The sequence below is a fragment of the Trichechus manatus genome, unplaced genomic scaffold, assembly GCF_000243295.1.
Source record: "Trichechus manatus latirostris isolate Lorelei unplaced genomic scaffold, TriManLat1.0 scaffold00009, whole genome shotgun sequence".
In the NCBI taxonomy this organism is placed as follows: domain Eukaryota; kingdom Metazoa; phylum Chordata; class Mammalia; order Sirenia; family Trichechidae; genus Trichechus; species Trichechus manatus.
Window position 1 is genome coordinate 33686116 of NW_004443945.1, and position 22310 is coordinate 33708425.

General features: G+C 40.0%; 1 protein-coding gene across 1 annotated transcript in view; it reads left to right on the forward strand.

The window, feature by feature from the left end:
- Positions 1-2383: 2383 nt before the first annotated feature.
- PSKH2 (protein serine kinase H2) overlaps positions 2384-22310 on the forward strand; it is a 37747-nt gene continuing 17820 nt past the window's right edge. The window contains exons 1-2 of the mRNA XM_004370795.2: positions 2384-2646; positions 7270-7936. Of these exons, the coding sequence (XP_004370852.1) occupies positions 2462-2646; positions 7270-7936 (852 nt within the window). The 5' untranslated portion in view covers positions 2384-2461. The remainder of the gene's footprint in view (positions 2647-7269; positions 7937-22310) is intronic.

A 22310-nucleotide genomic window follows, 5' to 3' on the forward strand; every position in this document is an offset into this window, starting at 1 on the left:
CTTGAAAGTCAAAGCTCTGAATGTAGAAGTTAAATTTTGTCTCTAGGGACAGAATTTATATTCTTAACAACACTTTCACTTAATAGTGCCTTCCAGAAGATACCTAATCAGTGGTTTCTATTAATGTTTTTCATTTTCAAAGGCTTTAAAATCAGTAACTGTATTAATCAATTCTCGTGGAACATGGTTTAGTCTTGGGGGAGGCTCTTGACAAAGCCTTCCCTGCTGTTCGGCCAGCTGTGGTCAGGAAGGAGAGGTTTCTGCAGCTTGCTATGAAAAGTTTGCTGCTGGGATAACCCAGACACGCAGAGCGAATGCCTTGTGAAATTGTCTGATGCCTTCAACTGCTGTCTAGGTTAAGGTTTTATTGTAGGTGCTTCCTATTTGCTGGGCAGCACACATCCAAACAATCCTTACACCAGAGAGCTCTGAGGAATAGATATTGTTCTTTGAGCTGCACCTTAACTTTTTACTTCTTTCCATTTTCTCCCTCTTCTCTTCTTCACTCTGCTTGTATAGTCTATCCTTTGAATTAGTTCAAAAAACTTGAGACACAAAAGCACGAGTTGTTCACTTGTTTAAAAACAACATTCTCTCTTTGTTTCCTAGTACTTGGAGTATTCTGAGGATTTTTTACCAAGTCTTTTACTTGATAGTGACACTCCTTTTGCAGGTTGGGCTAATTTTCTCTCTGCTATTGGCCCTGGTGGTGCATTGGTTAAGCATTTGGCTGCTAACCAAAAGGTCGGCAGTTGGAATCCACCAGTCACCCCTTGGAAACCCTATGGGGGCAGTTCTACTCCGTCCTACAGGGTCGCTATGAGTTAGTATTGACTCGAAGGCAACAGGTTATACTCAACTCATATTTCAAAATTTTCCTCAACATACAGTTCCTCTGGGAAAATCCATCACCATTCACCCACCCAGTTGTTCCCTGTTAAACTAAACTGAAAAATAAATGAAATTAGAAGCGAAATGTGACACAATTAAAAGAGCACTGGACTGGAAGTTAAGAGACATGGTGTTCGGTTCTGGTTCTACAACTTGCTGGTGCCGTGATCTTGACTTGCTTGGCCTTGACTAAATTTTACTTCCTATGCATCATAGTAGGTGCCCTGGTGGCGCAGTAGTTAAGCATTTGGCTGCTAACCAAAAGGTTGCCAATTCTAATCCACCAGCTGCTCCTTGGGAACCCTATGGGGCAGTTCTACTCTGTCCTATAGGGTTGCTGTGAGTTGGAATTCACTCGATGGCAACGGGTTTGGGTTTTCAGGACACATAATAATTACATGCATGCACACATACCTAAACACACACTCGCATACACACATAAACACAGATGAATACAAGAATGAACATGTTGTTGTTGTTAGGTGCCTTCGAGTAGGAACCTCACAGTGACCCTACAGGACAGAGTAGAACTGCCCCATAGGGTTTCCAAGGAGCAGCTGGTAGATTTGAACTGACAACCTTTTGGTTAGCAGACAAACTCTTAACCACTGCGCCACCAGGGCTCCTATATTAACACAGGAGTATTTACATTTATATATAGGAGTCCCTGGGTGGCACAAATAGTTAAGCGCTGGACTACTAGCCAAAAGATTGGCGGTTGGAACCTACTCAGAGGCACCTCAGAAGATAGGCCTGGTGATCTGCTTCTGAAAGGTCACAACATTGAAAACCCTATGGAACAGTTGTTTTCAAACCTTATGGAATAGTTCTTTTCTGAACACATGGTGTTGCCATGAGTCGGGATCGACACATATTATATATAATTGTTTCTTTTACATCTCATCCTTTTATTTGCATAGTGTTTTGGGTTGCGTTCTGGGTATCTGTTTTTGCTGCCAAGTTTTTCTATCTTAGATGGACTACCAGAGGGGGAGGGTCACGTCTCTTAGGGTTGTAAGAGGGTTAGTGGAGTGCCAGACACTGACCCTTGTGGACTGCTTAATTAATGCAACAATCTACAACTGTATCTTATACTTTATTATAAGCTCTTAGAGTTTTTAAATAATACGTTTAATGTTCATGCTATCTGGATATGTGCTCAGCCACGGAGACATAGAAACCCTTTACAGGAAAGAGATCCTTCATAGACTCGGCTGATTTTATATGTTAATTTACTCATTTTACAGATGAGGAAATTGAGGCCCGAGAATTAAGCGCAAGTCTCCTGCCTGCCTTACAGTCTGTTTTGCTTTCACCGTGTCAAACTATACATGTCGGTAAGTGGCCAGTGATGATCAAGGCGTCCTGACGGTTTAGGGGGTAATTCTGAGGGTTATTTTCCAAAAAGATCCCACAGTGGGGCTTTTTTCGGAGCCTGCCTTAATGGGTGGATCGCTCTGTCCCGCCCCTTCTCAGTTGTTCTGGGGATAAATGGGCGGCCGCACCCGGAGCCCCTGTTTTCCTAGCCGCAGGTCCTTCTCGGGAGCGCCGCGAAGCGTGTGTTGCCGGCATGGGTTGCGGCGCCAGCAGGAAGGTGGTTCCAGAGCCGCCGGCGCTGGCCCGGGTCAAGCAGGAGGGTCAAGGCCAAGGCCGCGCCGCAGGCGCGGGGCCGGGATCCGCCGCGGTGGCCGAGGCAGCTCGGAGGATGCAGGTGGTCCGCTTCCGAGCCAAGTTCGACCCCCGGGTCCTCGCCAGGTAAAGCGCCTGGTGAAGCGCCGGCCTAGGGGCTGGCCTGGGGCTGGGTCAAAAAACGTAACCTCTGAGAAGGGAGGGCAGAGGATGGGGAAAATTAGGAGACCGACAAGGAAGAGGAGGAGCAAGGAAAGGAAGGGAATTCCTGTCTTCAGAGTTTGGGAAGGAAGAAGGGCTCCCAACCCCCACCCTTCAGGCGCTATGGGATATGCTGTGGTTGGTGCCAGCCAGACTAGGTTCGTGAGGAATCCTCCACTAAATTCACGAAGAAGAGATCAGAGTGCAATAGAAACAGACCTTCGAGTCCACCCGACTTGAGATCCACTCCAGTCTCTTCTATCTGGTCATTGGGAACAGTCCTTAACCTTTCTCCTCCTCAGTTTCTACCTCTGTAAAAAAGGAGTAATAATATTACTGACCTCATGGAGCTGTTGTGAGGATAATTAAAATAATACATGTAAATTATGTTGCACAGTGCATACACAAGTCTTCCTTAGATCTTAGTACAATGCTTATTTACTGTATTCATGAAATACAAGTAGGACCTAGCTGACTCCTATGTAGGAAAGGAGCAAGAATGGCAGGTTGGTTGGCCTGAGAAATAATTGCGTCAGAGTACACAGTATTGGACATGTTGACCAAGGAAATCACAGGATCCCCTTCCACTCGACAGTGTGAAGCTCACTGGCTTCTCAGGGACACTTCTAGTCCTGGAATTGTTTGTTTGCTTAATCCCAGTGCTCTGCCTCAAGTCTGTACGTACTGGCCTCCTTGGAAAGTTTTAGTACAATAGTTACTTGAAGATCAGTCCACTAGCTGCTAGGCTTAGAGAAGAACAAAACTGGCTGATGCAAATGAATTTGAATCAGAGTGGATTTGGGGTCTGGTCAGGACTAAATTGTTTAAACATCATCTCTGGTCATCAGTATCCACGGAGATGAGGCTATTCTAGTCCATCAGGATAACCTCCACTTCTGGAGTAGTCCTAGCGCCTTTAAGTATAAACGGATCATAGAAGCAGAGGATCTCGGCTTCAGAGAATATTTTTTCTTCAACGTTCTTCTTTAATCAATGAGTTGAGCTCCAGAAGGTTAAATCCAAGTCAGTGGCAGAATTGGGTACAGAGCACAGTTATCTTTCCTCTCTGTCCTTTGTGATTCCCCTTATAACTTTCATAGACTAGATACGATAGAATTTAAATTTGACTATACTCACTTTCTTCTTGGGAGTTTATTATAATTCATTCTATCAAACAAATTATGATATAATTCTATGTTTCATTTTTTGTCCATATTAAAAATATTCCCGGTTAGTGGCAGCTGAGGTGAAATTAATATTTCCTATTTATATTTCTTTTGGGATGATGGAAAATTAAAAACCAAAAAACAAACAAACCAAAAACAATAACAACAACAAAACCCAAACCAGTTGCCGTCAAGTCAGTTGCTTCTCATGGCAACTTCAAGTGTGCAGAGTAGAACTGAGTCCATAGGGTTTTCAAGGCTACGGCCTTTTGGGAGCAGATCACCAGGCCTTTCTTCTAAGGTGCCTCTGGGCAGATTTGAATTGCTAACCTTTCGGCTTGTAGTTCAGTGCTTAACTCTTTGCTACACCCAATTGTTTCCCTATAAAACTGACTTTGAGGCTGCTCTCTGTGAGGGGAGGAATGTGAAAATGGAAGAAATGGGAAGAATTTTTTTCTCCCCTACTTGATTCAATCCTTACTTAATGTTTTCACAATATATGTGATGATTAGGGAATAACATGAATTCAGTGAATGATAAAGATGGCCATGCTCCATGGCTGTCAGGAGTTCATGAGCAAGGGTATAGCTTCAGGAATTTGTTATTTGACATTAGTTATTCAATCTGGAGCCATTTATTTCTACTACTCTAAATCTTGGCTTAAAGCCTTCTGTTTGTACCATGCCAAATGACTAGCATTTTGTCAATTATTTGTTATATGAAAGCCACTAACAGTATTGAATAAAACTTCTTTTATTTGAGCAGAAGATTATAGCTCCTCAGAAATGGTAATTTCTCTGATATCTGATGATTAAGTCTATGTGAAATGAGTTTGCCTTGCAGTTTGAGGGCATAGCAATAAATTAGTATTTGCAAAATGCTTTCATCCACATTAGAGGTAATGCAAAACTTGGTTGGTCTGCAATGCAATAGAATTTGAAATGCCTGTGATTATCTTCAAAATCACACTGGGGGTGCATGTGAATAAAAAAGCAAAGTTGGAAAGGGAAGAGGGGAAAGAATCTATTTAAGATTACTAAATTGCTATCTGTTTTGATAAGGTAATTGGCCAGAAAATTAAGTGCACTGTGTAGAACAAAGCTGTTTCCTGTAAGCTGGCACAGCTGAATGTCATTTTTATTCAGTGAGTACATGAATATAGGGAACCAAAAAGTAGGCAGCAATAAAAATTACAGAAAGAATTAGCTCAGCCAAAAAAGAAAAAAAAAAAAAAGGCTATTTAAAGCACAGATTGATATTTACTTTTGAATCTTTAATATCTAGTATGTGACTTAAAGAGTTACTTTATCCTTTTTGGGTACTTTACATTTTTCTTCCATGCTCTGGCAACCTTGTTGTGTATCACCAAGTCAGTTCTGACACATAGTGACCCTAAAGGACAGAGCAGAACTGCCCCAGAAGGTTTCCTAGGCTGTAATCTTTATGGGAACAGATCACCAGGTCTTTTCTTCTACAGAGTGGCTGGTGAATTCAAACCGCCAACCTTTCTATTAGCAGCCAGATGCTTAACCATTGTGCTACCAGAGCTTCTTCTGGCAACCCTACTTGGAAAAAGTTTTAATAAAGTGGGAAGAACACCAAATTATGATGCAGATAAGAAGATCTATATTCTAATCCTGACCGTACAATTTAAATAACCAATTAGCTAACCTGAGCCTCAGATTTCCTTATTTGTAAAATGAGGGGTTAAACGAGATCATTCTCTTAATATTCTTTCCAGCTCCCAAATCACTATTCTAAGTCTAGCAGCTTCTCAACATTTCTTAAATAAAGATAGAGGGTAAAATGTGATGTTCCTAAATCTACATAGAAATTTACATGGCTAACTCAAGTTTAAAATCCCTAGTCTTGAGAAACCCCGAGAGTATGGTCCCCGGACCATCTTATAGCTCAGTAATGAAGTCACTCCTGAGGTTCACCCTTCACCCAAAGATTAGAAAGGCCGATAAAACAAAATGAGACTAAATGGACACACCAGTCCAGGAGCAGGGACAAGAAAGCAGGAGGGGACGGAAAGGCTGGTGATTGGGAACCCAAGGTAGAGAAGGGGAGAGTGTTGACATGTCGTGGGGTTGGCAACCTATATCACAAAACAATATGTGTACTAATTGTTTAATGAGAAACTAGTATGTTCTGTAAACCTTCATCTAAAGTACAAAATAAATAAATAAATAAAATAAAATAAAATCCCTAGTCTTTGAAAGCCTAGCTGACTTCCTGGTCTTTTAGTCAGCATTAATGTATCAACGATACACATTACTGACATACATCTCATGTTAAATTTCTGGTTACTGCTTATAAATTGCAAGTGCATGAGGGTGAGAGGTGAGGAGACTGTGAAAATCTGTTGGCTGGAGGGTGGCCCTAACACCTCCCTCATTAGACTTCTGAAACCTGCTTTTATAATAGTACAGCCATGTTTCCTTTTTCAGTGATAATTTGTTAAAGAGCCACTGTGTACAAGGTATGTATGGGACTGAGCGCTCACTGACGAGTAACACACAGAAACTGTGTTTGTACTCTGTCTCCTGATATAGTAAGCTCCCTCCTTTGAGAACTTATAATCAGGAATAAAGCTTTTTTAAATTCTCCCCACATGATTTAGTGGTTATTGTTGAAGAATGATAAAAGAAAGTGTTGGAAGAAGGAAATGATAGAGGGAGGTTCTAAAATTTTTGGTAAAATGAGTCTGAAGGAGTTGAATTTGAATCCTGTCCATTCCAATTATATAGTTTGGGTGGCTTTGGGAAAATCACTTAACTTTTTTTTATCCTTAATTTTCTTATTGGAAATAGGGAACTAGTATTACATTACCTGGGAGTTCCTGGCTGGTGCAAACAGTTAACACACTTAGCAGCTAACTGAAAGACTGGTGATTTGAATCCATCCAGAGGTGCCTTGGAAGAAAGTCCTGGTGATCTACTTCCAGAAAGAGAAAAAAGAAAACCCTATAGAGCACAATTCTACTCTGACACACATGGTGTCCCCATGAGTTGGAGTCGACTCAACGGCAACTGGCTATTACATCGGGATTTTTGTAGGGATATGGTTTTTTATATATGTAAATGCCTGGCACATAATAAATGTCTAATAAATGCTAGCTATTGTTATTAAGACTGTCTGTCTACCAACTAATTAACTTTCTATCACTTGCCTCCGTTTCAAAAAAAGATTTGGGGTGGCTTTCAAAAATGCTAAACACAATTAAGCAATAATAAGTGAGGGAGTAATAATAATAATAGTGAGGGAACCAGAGCAGAAAGAATATAAGGATAGAAAAGCTGATATAAAGCACGGACTTAGATAATTTTGAGAATCATCATTTCAGAGGGATAACAAGTTTGGTTTTTCTTCCAAACAGATATGACATCAAGGCTCTTATTGGGAAAGGCAGTTTCAGCAAGGTTGTCAGAGTGGAGCAGATAGCCACCAAGAAGCCTTTTGCAATAAAAGTGATGGAAACCAGAATGAGGGAAGGCAGAGAAGCGTGTGAATCGGAGCTCAGCGTCCTGAGGCGGGTTAGCCATTGCTACATTGTCCAGCTCATGGAGGTCTTTGAGGCCCTGGATTGTGTTTACATGGTGATGGAGCTGGCAACGGGAGGGGAGCTCTTCGATCGACTCATTGCTCAGAGATCCTTTACAGAGCAGGATGCAGTCAGGATCCTCCGGATGGTTGCTGATGGGATTAGGTATTTGCACGCTTTGCGAATAACTCATAGGGACCTAAAGCCTGAAAATCTCTTATACTATCATCCAGGTGCAGAGTCAAAAATTTTAATCACAGATTTTGGGTTGGCAAACTCTGGGAACAAAAGTGGTGACTGGACAATGAGGACACTCTGTGGGACACCAGAGTACATAGCCCCTGAGATTTTGCTAAGGAAACCTTACACCAGTGCAGTGGACATGTGGGCTCTTGGTGTAATCACGTATGTGTTACTTAGTGGATTGCTGCCTTTTGATGATGAAAGCCACGCCAGGCTTTATAGGAAGATTCTGAGAGGCAAATATAATTATACAGGAGAGGTAAGAGGTCATTTTATTCCTATTGTGTTGGCCTAGGGCAGAGTTTCTCAACTTTGGCACAATAAACATTTTGGAATGTGTGAGTTTTGTTGTGGGGGCTGTCCTGTGCATTGTGGAATGTTTAGCGGCATCGCTGGCCTCTGGCTGCTAGATACAAGCAGCAGCCCCTTTTCCAGTTGTGACAACCAAAAATATTTCCAGGCACGGTCAAATGTCCCCTTGGAGGCAAAATCACTCCTGGTTGACAACTGCTGGTCTGTAGGTAGTGAGTGCCTAGATTACTGACTTGTCTGTGGTTAGCGCATGACTTCGTGTGCCTGAGCCTGCTGAGTAGACAAATGTGTACTCAGAAGCTCAGCATGATGCTTGGGTGTTTGGTGAGAGATTTTCTGCTTTGAATCCAATTGATCCAAGCCTTTTTTGTAGTGTGATGTTTCCTCAGTGAAAAGTACACTCTTACAGCTTGGGTGAAAATATTTACCCGTTGTTTGAACTTGGAACTCCCAGTGTTTATGGATGTGCTAACTTTTGTTGCTTTGAGGAGGTAAGAAAAGTTGTCAATGCTTGTTGAAGGGATTTACTGACAAAGTGGGAAATTCATTTTATCTTGAGGAAGTGATGAAATTTATTTTACTTCCGATCTTAAAGTGTTATTTTTTCTCATAAAGAAAAAAGATTGGTAGACTTGATCATACCTACTTAAATGTAATATCCATATGCCCAGTAGCATCACAAACGAAATGAAAAGCTAAACAGCAAATTGAAAAAAAAATTTTCTATACTCTGACAGAGCTTTAATATCTTATTGTACATGTACATATTTTAAAAATGCATAAAAATAAAAATCGGTAAGTGAGTACTCACTAAAGACCAAAGAAATGCAAATGAAAGCAACATTTTTTTTTTTTTTTGGTGTATCAAATTGATTAAGGTTAAAAAAATCGATCCTCAACTTAATTATACTTATATCTATTATGATACAATACTTCACCTCCCTAAATTATGCATATTTAAAAGATTTAAGAACATTGGAAAATGTTGATATTATGCTGCCAAGTGGAAAAAAAGCAATGATACACGTATGATCACAAACATGGGGAAATCGTATGCATAGAAAAAAGACTTGGATGAAATACAAAAAAATTTAAATGTGCTTATGTCCTGGTTTTGGGATTATGAATCATTTTAGTTTTCTTCTTTATATTTTAAATATCTTTGTATTTCTGTTCTAGTTTTCTTGTTTGCAAAGAATACATATTTCTGTTTTGATTATATATTGCTGCACAGCAAACCGTCCCAAAACCTAGTGGGTTAAAACAACAACCATTTTATTATTACTAGTGATTTTGAGGGTTGATGGGGCTCATTTGGGTGACTCTTCTGCTCCATATAATGTTGACTGGGACTGCAGTCATCTGGGAGCTTGACTAGGCTGGAATATCCAAGATGACTCACTCACATGTCTGATATATTGTCAGGAATGGCTGGAAAGCTAAGTTCAGGTAGGTCGCTAGGACTACCAGGCCTTCCTCTGTCTTTCTTGTGTCAGAGCCTCTTTCTTTCCATGAGGTCTTCCATGTGTTTTTCCAGCAGGGATGCCAGACTTCTCACATGGCTGGTTATAGGCTTTTAAAATAGAGCATTCTAAGAGGGAGAAACTAGAAGTTTCCAGTCGTACTCAGTGCTGGGTTTGGTAATGGCTCAGCATCACTTCTGCTTAATTCTAGTTTTACTGTGATTTCTAGGTCACCCCAGACTCTGTGGGAGGAGACTACACAGAGAAGTAAATACTAGGGGTGTGGTTCATTGGAGTCATCTTTGGATAAGTTCAAAAATGACTTCTTTGTGGGGGGCTTCAACTCTGTAATATTTTATTTTTATAAGAAGAGAGAACTAATGTAAATATGTCAAAGTATTATGACTTATTAAAGCTCACTAGTGGATATACTGGAGCTCTGGTGGCGCAGTTGTTAAGAGCTTGGCTGCTAACCAAAAGGTCGGCAGTTGGAATCCACCAGCTGCTCCTTGGAAATTCTATGGGGCAGTTCTACTCTGCCACATGGGCTCACTGTGAGTTGAAATCAACTAACAACATAATGAAATCTATCAACCTTATTCTTTATTTATTTATTAGAAAAAAAACTTTTAGAAGGGCAGAAAGGCATAGCAGGTGGTGGAAAAGGGACAATGAGAGCAAAGACTCCTCCCCACTGTGCGAGGGGGACCTTCACTGATCTGCTTGATTACCAGTGCCACTGTGATGGCTTTTGCCAGGGTGGCAAAGTTCACACTGGGGGCAATCAAGACTCAACCTTAATCCTCTAGGAGACTGTTTTAATGCATCCTTGTGTAGCCCCATCTCTTCCTTTTGGTCAGGCATTCCTTGTGCCAGGGATTATTCTCAGCTCTGAGAATACCCACCTGAAAAGTGCACAGTATCCATGCACGAGGCCACCTAGTGGTTTTGGCTGAGAGACTGAGTATTACTATGTATCTCTTCAAATATACCTGCTTTAATACAAGTAGGAATAAAGTCTCAGTGTCTCTGGGATAAAGGGGAGAGGGCCTGTCAGTGCTTAGGAACGTAGGGTCAGGTTTCATAAAGGAGACATTTGTGTTGTGTCTTGGAGGAGGGGTAGGGGTTTTTAGAAGGGAGGAGATTAGAACATTCCAAGTAGAAGAACAATATATGCAAAAGCATGTAAGAGAGAATAAATTGACTAGTAAAAAGTAAGAATTTTAGAGTGTATGTATGTGTGCATGTGCATGCATGCTTATATGAGTATCTTTCAAACATGTAGTATAGTGATTGAGAGCTCAATCTGGAGCAAGACTGGTTGGATTCCTCCCCCAGCTGTGCTATTTACTAAGTACAACTTTGGACACATTTTGAATTTTCTTTTTTTTTAATTGTGCTTTAAGTGAAAGTTTACAGCTCAGGTTAGTTTCTCATACAAAATTTGTAGACACATTGTTATGTGACACTAGTTGTTCTCTCTGTAATGTGACAGCACACTCTTGCTTTCCACCCCGGATTTCCTGTGTCCATTCAACCAGCTCCTGTCCCTTTATGCCTTCTCATCTCGCCTCCAGACAGGAGCTGCCCATTTAGTCTCATGTATCTACTTGAACTAAGAAGCATACTCTTCAAGAGTATTATTTTATGTCTTATAGTCCAGTCTAACCTTTGTCTGAAGAGTTGGCTTCAGGAATGGTTTTAGTTCTGATTTAACAGAGAGTATGGGGGCCATGTCATCTGGGGTTCCTCCAGTCTCAGTCAAACCAAGAAGTCTGGTCTTTTTATTAGAATTTGAGTTCTACACCCCACTTTTCTCCTGCTCCGTCAGGGACTCTCTGTTGTGTTCCCTGTCAGGGCAGTCATTGGTGGTAGCCAAGCACCATCTAGTTCTTCTGGTCTCAGGCTAAAGGAGTCTCTGGTTTATGTGGACCTTTCTGTCTCTTGGGCTAATATTTTCCTTGTGTCTTTGGTGTTCTTCATTCTCCTTTGTTCCAGGTGGGTTGGGACCAATTGATGTATATTAGATGGCCATTTGCTAGCTTTTAAGACCCCAGATGCCACTCACCAAAGTGGGATGCAGAACATTTTCTTAATAAACTTTGTCATGTCAATTGACCTAGATGTCCTCTGAAAGCATGGTCCCCAGACCCCAGCCCTGCTACTCTATCCTTTGAAGTGTTTGGACATGTGAGGAAACTTCTTATCTTTTGATTTAGCCCAGTTGTGCTGACTTCCCCTGTATTGTGTGTTGTCCTTCCTTTCACCTAATTCTTGTCTACTATCACCTAATTCTTGTCTACCATCTACTATCTAGTTACTAAATATCCCCTCTCACTCCCTCCCCACCCTCATAACCATTGAAGAATGTTTTCTTTTCTGTTTAAACTTTTTCTTGAGTTCTTATAGTAGTGGTCTCATACAATATTTGTCCTTTCGCGACTGACTGATTTCACTCAGCATAATGCCATTCAGGTGCATCCATGTTATGAGACGTTTCGCAGATTGATCATTGTTCTTTATCATTGCATAGTATTCTATTGTGTGAATATATCATAATTTGTTTACCATTCATCTGTTGATGGGCACTAGGTTGTTTCCATCTTTTTGCTATTGTGAACAGTGCTGCAATGAACATGGGTATGCATATATCTATTTGTGTGATGGCTTTTATTTCTCTAGGATATATTCCAAGGAGTGAGGTTGCTGAATCATATGGCACTTCTATTTCTAGCTTTTTAAGGAAGCGCCAAATCGATTTCCAAAGTGGTTATACCATTTTACATTCCTGCCAGCAGTGTGTAAGTGTTCCAGTCTCTCCACAACCTCTCCAACATTTATTATTTTGTATTTTTTGGATTAATGCTAGCCTTGTTGGGGCGAGATGGTATCTCCTTGTAGTTTTGATTTGCATTTCTCTAACGGCTAATGATCGGAGCATTTCGTCATATGTCTGTTAGCTGCCTGAATGTCTTCTTTGGTGAAGTGCCTGTTTATATCCTTTGCCCATTTTTTAATTGAGCTGTCTTTTTGTTGTTGAGGTTTTGTAGTATCTTGTAGATTTTAGAGATTAGATGCTGATTGGAATTGTCATACACAATTTTTTTTCCCAGTCTGTAGTTTGTCTTTTTACTCTTTTGGTAAAGTCTTTTAATGAGCACAAGTGGTTGATTTTTTAGGAGCTCCCAGTTATCTAGTTTCTCTTCTGATGTTTGTGCATTGTTAGTAATGTTTTGTATTCTGTTTATGCCATGTATCAGGGTTCCTAGCATTGTCCCTATTTTTTCTTCCATGATCTTTATCATTTTAGATTTCATATTTAGGCCTTTGATCCATTTTGAGTTAGTTTTTGTGCATGGTGTAAGGTATGGGTCTTGTTTCAGTTTTTTTGCGGATGAATGTCCAGTTATGCTAGCACCATTTATTAAAGAGACTGTCTCTTCTCCATTTAATGGACTTTGGGCCTTTGTCAAATATCAGCTGCTCATAGGTGGATGAATTTACGTCTGGATTCTAAATTTTGTTCCATTGGTCTATGTATCTGTTGTTGTAGTACCAGGCTGTTTTGACTACTGTGGTGGTATAATAGGTTCTAAAATCAGGTAGTGTGAGGCCTCCCACTTTGTTTTTCTTCTTGAGGAATGCTTTACTTATCCGAGGCCTCTTTCCTTTCCATATAAAGTCAGTGATTTCTTTCTCCATCTCATTAAAAAATGTCGTTGTAATTTGGATTGGGTTTGTGTTGTATCTGTAATATCACTTTGTATAGAATTGACATTTTCACAATATTGAATCTTCCTATCCGTGAGCAAGGTATGTTTTTCCACTTACGTAGGTCTCTTTTGGTTTCTTACAGTAGTATCTTGTAGTTTGCTTTGTATTGGTCTTTTACGTATCTGGTTAGATTTATTACCAAGTATTTTATCTTCTTGGGGCTGTTGTAAATGGTATTGATTTGGTGATTTCCTCTTGGAAGTTCTCTTTGTTGGTGTAGAGGAATCCAACTGATTTTTGTGTGTTTATCTTGTATCCTGATACTTTGATGAAATCCATTACTTCCAGTAGTTTTCTTGTGGATTCTTTGGGGTTTTCTGTTTATAAGGTCATATCATCTGCAAATAGAGATACTTTGACTTCTTTCTTACCAATTTGGATGCTCTTTATTTCTTTTTCTAGCCTAATTGCTCTGGCTAGAACCTCCAGCACAATGTTGAATAAGAGTGGTGATAGAGGGCATCCTTGCCTGGTTCCAATTCTCAAGGGGAATGCTTTTAAGCCCTTTCCATTTAGGATGATGTTGGCTGTTGGCTTTGTATAAATGCTGTTAATGATATTGAGGAATTTCTCTTCTATTCCTATATTGCTGAGAATTTTATCATGAATGGGTGTTGGACTTTGTCAAATGCCTTTTCTGCATCAATTGATAAGATCATGTGGTTCTTGTCTTTTGTTTTATTTATGTGCTGGATTATATTGATTGTTTTTCTAATGTTGAACCATCCCTGCATACCTGGTATGAGTCCCACTTGGTCATGGTGAATTATTTTTTGATATGTTGCTGAATTCTATTGGCTAGAATTTTGTTGCGCATTTTTGCGTCTATGTTCATGGGGGATATTGGTCTGTAATTTTCTTTTTTTGTGATGTCTTTACCGGGTTTTGGTATCAAGGTTATGCTGGCTTATAGAATGAGTTTGGGAGTATTCCATCTTTTCCTATGCTTTGAAATAACTTTAGTAGTAATGGTGTTAACTCTTCTCTGAAAGTTTGGTAGAATTCTACAGTGAAGCCGTCAGGGCCAGGGGTTTTTTTTTGGTTGGGAGTTTTTAAATTACCTTTTTAATCTCTTCTTTTGTTATAGGTTTATTTAGTTGTTCTACCTCTGTTTGTGTTAGTTTAGGTAGGTAGTGTGTTTCTAGAAATTTATCCATTTCTTCTAGGTTTTCAAATTTGTCAAGAGTACAGTTTTTCATAGTATTCTGTTATGATTCTTTTAATTTCAGTTGGGTCTGTTGTGATATAGCCCATCTCATTTCATATTTGGGTTATTTGCTTCCTCTCCTGTTTTTCTTTTGTCACTTTGGCCAATGGTTTATCAATTTTGTTGATCTTTTCAAAGAACCAGATTTTGATCTTGTTAACTCTTTCAATTGTTTTTCTATCCTCTATTTCATTTAACTTTGCTCTAATTTTTATTATTTTCTTTCTTCTGGTGCCTGAGGGCTTCTTTCGCTGCTCTCTTTCTATTTGTTCGAGATGTAGGGTTAATGTTTTGATTCTGGCCCTTTCTTCTTAATGAATGTGTGCATTTATTGCTCTAAACTGACCTCTAAGCACTGCTTTTGCTGTGTCCCAAGAGTTCTGGTAGGATATGTTTTCATTCTCATTGGATTCTATGAATTTCTTTATTCCCTCCTTAATTTCTTTTATAACTGAGTAATTTTTGAGCAAGGTGTTGTTCAGTTTCCATGTGTTTGATTTTTTTTCCTTGCTTTTTCTGTTATTGATTTCTACTTTTATGGTTTTATGTTCAGAAAAGATGCTTTGTAATATTTTGATGTTTGGATTCTGTTAAATCTTGCTTTATGGCCTAATATGTGGTCTATTCTGGAGAATGTTCCATGTGGGTTGGAAAAGAAAGTATACTTGGCTGCTGTTGGGTGGAGTGTTCTGTATGTGTCTATGAGATCAAGTTGGTTGATTGTGGCTTTTAGATCTTCCGTGTCTTTACTGAGCTGCTTTCTAGATGTTCTGTCCTTCACCCAAAGTGGTGTGTTGAAGTCTCCTACTATTATTGTGGAGCTGTCTATCTTTCTTTTCAATGCTGTTAGAGTTTGTTTTATGTATTTTGGAGCCCTGTCGTTGGGTGCATAAATATTTATTGTAGTTATGGCCTCCTGATATATTGACCCTTTAATCATTATATAGTGTCCTTCCTTATTGTTTGTAGTGGATTTTACTTTAAAGTCTATTTTGTCTGAGATTAATATGGCCACTTCTGCTCTTTTTTGAGTGTTGTTTGCTTGATATATTTTTTTCCATCCTTTGAGTTTTAGTTTGTGTCTTTAAGTCTAAGACATGTCTCTTGTTGGCAGCATATACACGAATCATGTTTTTTAAACCATTCTGCCACCCTCTGTCTCTTTATTGGTGCATTTAGTCTATTTACATTCAGTGTAATTATTGATAGGTATGAGTTTACTGCTGTCATTTTGATTTTTTTTTTGTGTGTGTGTGTGTATGTGTTGTTGACAGTTTCTTTGTTCCACTTAATTTTCTGTGCTGAGTCATTTTTCTTTATGCATTTTCTTTTCATCTTTTTCATTGTTGTTGATTTTGTGTATGCTGAGTCTTTATATTTTTCTAGTTTTTTATTTTGATGTGTAGGATTGTTAGTTTCCTTTGTGGTTACCTTAATGTTTACTTCTATTTTTCTAAGTTTAAACCAGTTTTTTATTTCTTTATATCGCCTTGACTTCCTCTCCATATGAAAAAATCTCAGTCTACATTTTTTATTCCCTCTTTTTTATTTTAATGTTGCAATCTTTAACATATTGATATCTCCATTTCCCTGTTTTCAGTGTTTTAGCTTTATTTGTGACTTCCCTATCTGGATTGATATCTGGTTGCTCTGTCCTGTGATCTAGTCTTGGTTGTTATCTAATGTTATTGATTTTCTAACCAGAAGACTCCCTTTCATATTTCTTGTAATTTTTGTTTGGTTTTTGCAAATTCCCTAAACTTCTGTTTATCTGGAAATGCCCTACGTTTGCCATCATGTTTGAGAGACAGTTTTGCTGGATATATAATTCTTGGCTGGCAGTTTTTTTCCATCAAGGCTTTATATATGTCATCCCATTGCCTTCTTGCCTGCGTGGTTTCTGCTGAGTAGTCTGAGCATAGTCTTATTGAGTCTCGTTTGTAGATGACTTTTGTTTATCCCCAGCTGCTCTTAAAATTCTCTCTTTGGTTTTGGCAAGTTTGATTATAATATGTCTTGGTGACTTCTTTTGGGATCTACCTTGTGTGGGGTTCGATGAGCATCTTGGATAGATGTCTTTCATCTTTCATGATATCAGGGATGTTTTCTGCCAACAAATACTCAACAATTCTCTCTGTATTTTACGTTATCCACCCCCGTTCTGGTACTCCAATCACTAGTAGGTTATTCCTTTTGATAGAGTCCCACATAATTCTTAGGGTCTTTTCATTTTTTAAAATTATTTTATCTGATTTTTCCTCAAATAAGTTGGTCTCAAGTGCTTAGTCTTCAGTCTCACTAATTCTGACTTCCTTTGCCTCAACTCTGCTCCTATGACTTTCTATTGAGTTGTCTAATTATCAAATTTTATTGTTAATCTTCTGGATTTCAGTTTGCTGTCTCTCTATGGATTCTTGCAGCCTGTTAAATTTGCCATTATGCCCTTGTATAACCTTCTTAAGTTTCTCTATTGCTTTGTCTGTATGTTCCTTGACTTATTCTGCATTCTGAATGATCTCTTTCCTGATCTCTTGAAGAGCTCTATATGTTAATCTTTTGAATTCTACCTGTGATAATTCCACGAAGTTCTCTTCCTCCAGAAGATTTCTTGAGTCTTTGTTTGGGCACTTGCTGAAGCCATCATGGTCTGCCTCTTTATGTGATTTGATATTGACTGTTGTCTCTGAGCCATCAATAAGTTATTATATTTATTTATTTTATGTTTGCTTACTGTGTCCTAGCTTCCTGTTTTGTTTTGTACCCAGATAGGCTGCTTGTGTGAGCTAGTTTGATTATTGGTAACTTTAAAGCTCTCACATCATGTCAGCAGGTGGTTAGAGCTATTACTAAGTATGTGAGCCCAGGAGTCCGTTTACTTTTCTTGTATGGATCCAGCTCAGGTGTCCAGGTAGTTGGTCACCCAGTGTGTGATGCAGGCTCTCACCACAGTTCTAGACAGGCAGGGATGATTGGAGTAGGTATAGGTATCTGGCTGCAGTAGGGGGTCATGTGCTGAGCAAGGCAGGGGGCTTATGGCTGCCCCTGAGAGTCTGGGAGGCAAGCGCGTCCCTGTTCCCTAGACTGCATTGTGGGTAGGTTTTGCAGCCAGACTATAGGCATCCAATTATATTGGCTGTAAGGACTGAGAGGCACCACTTATTCTTGGACCCCTGTCGCTGGTGGCTAGGTGGTGTGGGTGGAGCCACCAGTCCTTAGGTACCTTATGTGGGTAGGTGAGGACCCTACTTAATGGGCAGAGTGGTGTCAAATGTCATGAATCTGCCACTTCACCTTATAGCTGATACAGTTGACAATGCCTCCAGGTATATCCCCTGTTGTACCGTGCTAATGAGGGCCTACAGTGTTGAAGCGGGCCCACACAGGTCTATGCAGGGGTTAAAAGCATTCAAAGTCCATGGACCCCTTATGCCTATGCTTAGGCATAGGGGCAGTACCTGCCCGGAGTTCCTGGTTTAGGGGAGCTGGCAGATTATTTTTTTCTGTTTGTTAATTTGTTCCTTCTCCAAAGCTGGGAAAATGTCTCAGGGCATGCGACAGGTCTGACTTCCATACCAGGTACACAGCAATTGCTAAAGCTGGCCTGGGACTGGTGCAGAGCAAGGAAGGGGAGGTAAATGGGAAAGAGGTTCTTCCCAATGGGGGTGTTTTTTGATCCATGTGGTAGGTTAGACGCATGTACTTATTCTTTACCAATTGTTTGCCGCTTTTCCCTGCTTCTGGAGGCTTGAGTAGACTCTCTGCCACTCGGTATCTCCTGATGTGGAAAACGTGTCCCAAGAGCCACTGCTTACCTCACCATGCACGCCAGCTGATCCAGCCTGTAGGGTACTGGTTCCCACTGGGTCAGGTCTGGCAACTCCTTGCTGCTTCTGAACCATCTCTCCCTCCCCCTGCCTCTCAGTCCGATTCCTCAACTTTGCCTTTGATATTCAGGTTTCTTAGATTGTCGTATATAATCGATTCATTTGTTTTTTGGGGTCTTTGTTGTAAGCGTGACCACAGGAAGTGTCTGACTACTCCACCATCTTGGTCCCACCTCCTTGAATTTTCTTTACATTTGTTTCTTCATTTGTAAATCAGTAATGATGATAGAGCCTACTTAACAGGGTTGTTGTGAAAATCATATGGGCTAATAGATGTAAATTCCTTAGAATAACTCCAAATATTGTTGTTGTTAGGTGCTGTGGAGTTGATTCTGACTCATAACAACCCCATATGACAGGGCAGAACTGCCCCATATGGTTTTCTAGGCTGTAATCTTTACAGAAGCAGATCACCAGGTCTTTCTTTGGCAGAGTTGGGTAAGTTTGAAATGCAAACCTTTTCATCAGCAGTTACGCAGTTAACCATTGCGCCACCATATATTAAACCCATGGCCATTGAGTCGATTCTGCTCATAGCCACCCTATAGGACAGAGTAGAGTTGCCGTGTAGGATTTCCAAGGCTGTAAATCTTTATGGAATCAGACTGCCACGTCTTTCTCCCACAGAGCGACTTGTGGGTTTGAGCCTCCACCTTTTGGTTAGCAGATGAGCACTTAACCACTGCACCACCAGGGCTCCTTTCTCCAAGTACTAGTACGTATATAATCAGTGCCCTGGTGGCACAGTGATTAAGTGATATGGCTGCTGACGAAAAGGTCAGCGGTTCAAATCCACCAGCTGCTCCTTGGAAACCCAATGGGGCAGTTCTCTGTTCTGTGGGGTCACTATGGGTTGGAATTGACAGCAATGGGTTTGGTGATTTTTTAAATATATGTGTTAGTTATTTCTGTTATTATTACTACAATATTTAGGTGATGTTGGGATATAAAGCTGTTAATAGTAGATTAAGGCCAGATTGTGAAGGCTAAATATTGTCCACCTGTGCATTTAAAGTTCTAATTCTGTATAAAAAGGGATGAGCCAGAGGATGACACTGTGATGGTGGTCATGTGTGGAGTGTTATGGGGGAGGAGGGCAGGAAGAATGAAAGGCTGGAGAAAGGAGATTAAATAGAAACTGTGCAATTGTCTAGGCCAGAAATGAGGGCTGAACTACTCTAAATCCAGAAAGATCTGGATTTAATATTAAGTTCATACTGTTTATATTATGGCTTATGAACTTTATACTATAGAAACTAATTCTAAGTGTGTGTTATGTATGGAAAGAGCCCTGATAGTGCAATGGTTAAGTGCTCAGCTACTAACTGAAAGGTTGGCAGTTTGAACCCACCAGTGACTCCATGGGAGAAACACCTGACGATCTGCTCCTGTAAACCCGTAGGAAACCCTATGGGGGAAGTTCTGTTCTGTCCTACAGCATCACTGTGAGTTGGAATGGACTTGATGGTACACATCAACAACAACATTATGTATGGAAGAACGAGTCAATGATTGATTTAAAAGCTAATCTAAATTTTTTTGTCACTCTTTTTTTAAAAAAAAAATTTTATTGTACTTTAGGTGAAGGTTTATAGAACAAATAGTTTCTCATTAAACAGTCAGTACACATACTGTTTTATGACATTGGTTAACAACCCCATGACATGTCAACACTCTCCCTTCTCGACCTTGGAAGACCGTTTTTTTTTTTGGGTGAAAATATACATAGCCAAAGATACACTATTTCAAAAATTTCTACATGTACAATTCAGTGACATCAATTACGTTCTTCCAGTTGTGCTGCTATTCTCACTTTAGATGAAGGTTTACAGAACAAAACAGTTTCTCATTAAACAGTTAGTAAACATATTGTCCTATAACAATGGTTAACAATCCCACGACATGTCAACACTGTCCTTACTCAACCTTGGGTTCCCTGTCACCAGCTTTCCTGTCCCCTTCTACCTTCTAGTTCTTGTCCCTGGACTGCTGTGCCTTATTAATCCTGTTTTGTTTTATGGGGCTGTTCAATCCCTGGCTGAACCGTGAACTTTGGAAGTGACTTCACCACTGAGCTAAAAGGATGTCTGGGGGCCATACTCTTGGGGTTTCTCCAGTCTCTGTCAGGCCAGTAAATCTGGTATTTTTTTTGTGTTAGAATTTTGTTCTACATTCTTCTCCAGCTCTGTCCATAACCCTCTATTGTGATCCCTGTCAGAGCAGTCAGTAGTGGTAGCCAGGCACCATCTAGCTGTACTGGACTCAGTCTGGTGGAGGCCTTGGTAGCTGTGGTCCATTAGTCCTTTGGACTAATCTTTTCCTTGTATCCTGTTCTCTTCATTCTCCCTTGCTGTCGAAGGGGTGACACCAGTGGAGTATCTTAGATGGCTGCTCACAGGCTTTTAAGACCCCAGATGCTACGCACAGGGTAGAATGTAGAACATTTTCTTTATAAACTGTGTTATGCCTGTTGAGCTAGATGTTCCCTGAGATCATGATCCTCACAGCCCTCCACCCAGCAATTCAGTCCCTCAGGGAGTTTGGATGTGTCTATGGAGCTTCCATAACTTTTCCTTGTACAAGTTATGCTGGCTTCCCCAGTATTGTGTACCGTCTTACCCTTCACCAAAGTTACCACTTATCTATTCTCTACTTTGTTCCCCCTCCCAGCCCTCCCATCCATTGTAACCAACAAAGATTGTTTTTTTTGTGTGTAAAATTTTACATGAGCTTTTCAGTAGAGGTCTCATACAATATTTGTCCTTTTGTGATTGACTGACTTCACTCAGCATAATGTCTTCCAGTTTCATCCACGTTATGAGATGCTTCACAAATTCATCATTGTTCTTTATCATTGCATAATACACCATTGTGTGTATGCACCATAGTTTATCCATTTATCTGTTGATGGGCATCTAGGTTGTGTCCATCTTTTTGCTATTGTGAACAATGCTGCAATGAACATGGGTGTACATATGTTTATTTGTGTGATGGCTCTTATTTCTCTAGGATATATTTCTAGGAGTGGGATTGCTGGATCATATGATATTTCTATTTCTAGCTTTCTAAGGATGCACCATATCATTTTCCAAAATGGTTGTATCATTTTGCATTCCCACCAGCAGTACATAAGAGTTCCGATCACCCCAGAGCCTCTCCAACATTTGTTATTTCCAGTGTTTTTGATTCATGCCAGTAATGCTGGGGTGAGATGGTGTCTCATTGTGGTTTTAATTTGCATTTCTCTAATGGCTAGTGATCTTGAGCATTTCATCATGTGTCCGTTGTCCGCTTGAATGTCTTCTTTGGTAAAGTGTCTGTTCATTTCCTTTGCCCAGTTTTTAATTGGATTATTTGTCTTTTTGTTGTAGAGGTGTTGGATTTTCTCGTAGATTATAGAGATTAGACCTTTGTCTAACTTGTAATGTCCAAAAATCTTTTCCCAGCCTGTAGGTTCTCTTTTTACTCTTTTGGTGATGTCTTTTGAAGAGCATAGGTGTTTGATTTTTAGAAGATCCCAGTTATCTAGCTTATCCTCTGGAATTTGTGTGTTGTTGGTTATTGTTTGTATCCTGTTAATGCCTTGTATTAGGGCCTCTAGGGTTGATCCTAATTTTTCTTCTATGAACTTTATAGTTTTAGTCTTTATATTTAGGTCTTTGATCCATTTTGAATTAGTTTTTGTATATGGTGTGAGGTATGGGTCCTGTTTCATTTTTTTGCAGATGGACATCCAGTTTTGCCAGCATCATTTGTTAAAAAGATTGTCTTTTCCCCATTTGATGGACTTTGGACCCTTGTTGAAGATCAGGTGACCGTAGGTGGGTGGATTTATATCTGGGTTCTCAATTCTATTCCATTGGTCAATGTATCTGTCATTGTACCAGTACCAGGCTGTTTTGACTACCTCTGCTGTATAGTAGATTCTGAGGTCAGGTAACGTGAGTCCTCCTACTTTATTCTTCTTCTTCAATAGTGCTTTACTTATTCGGG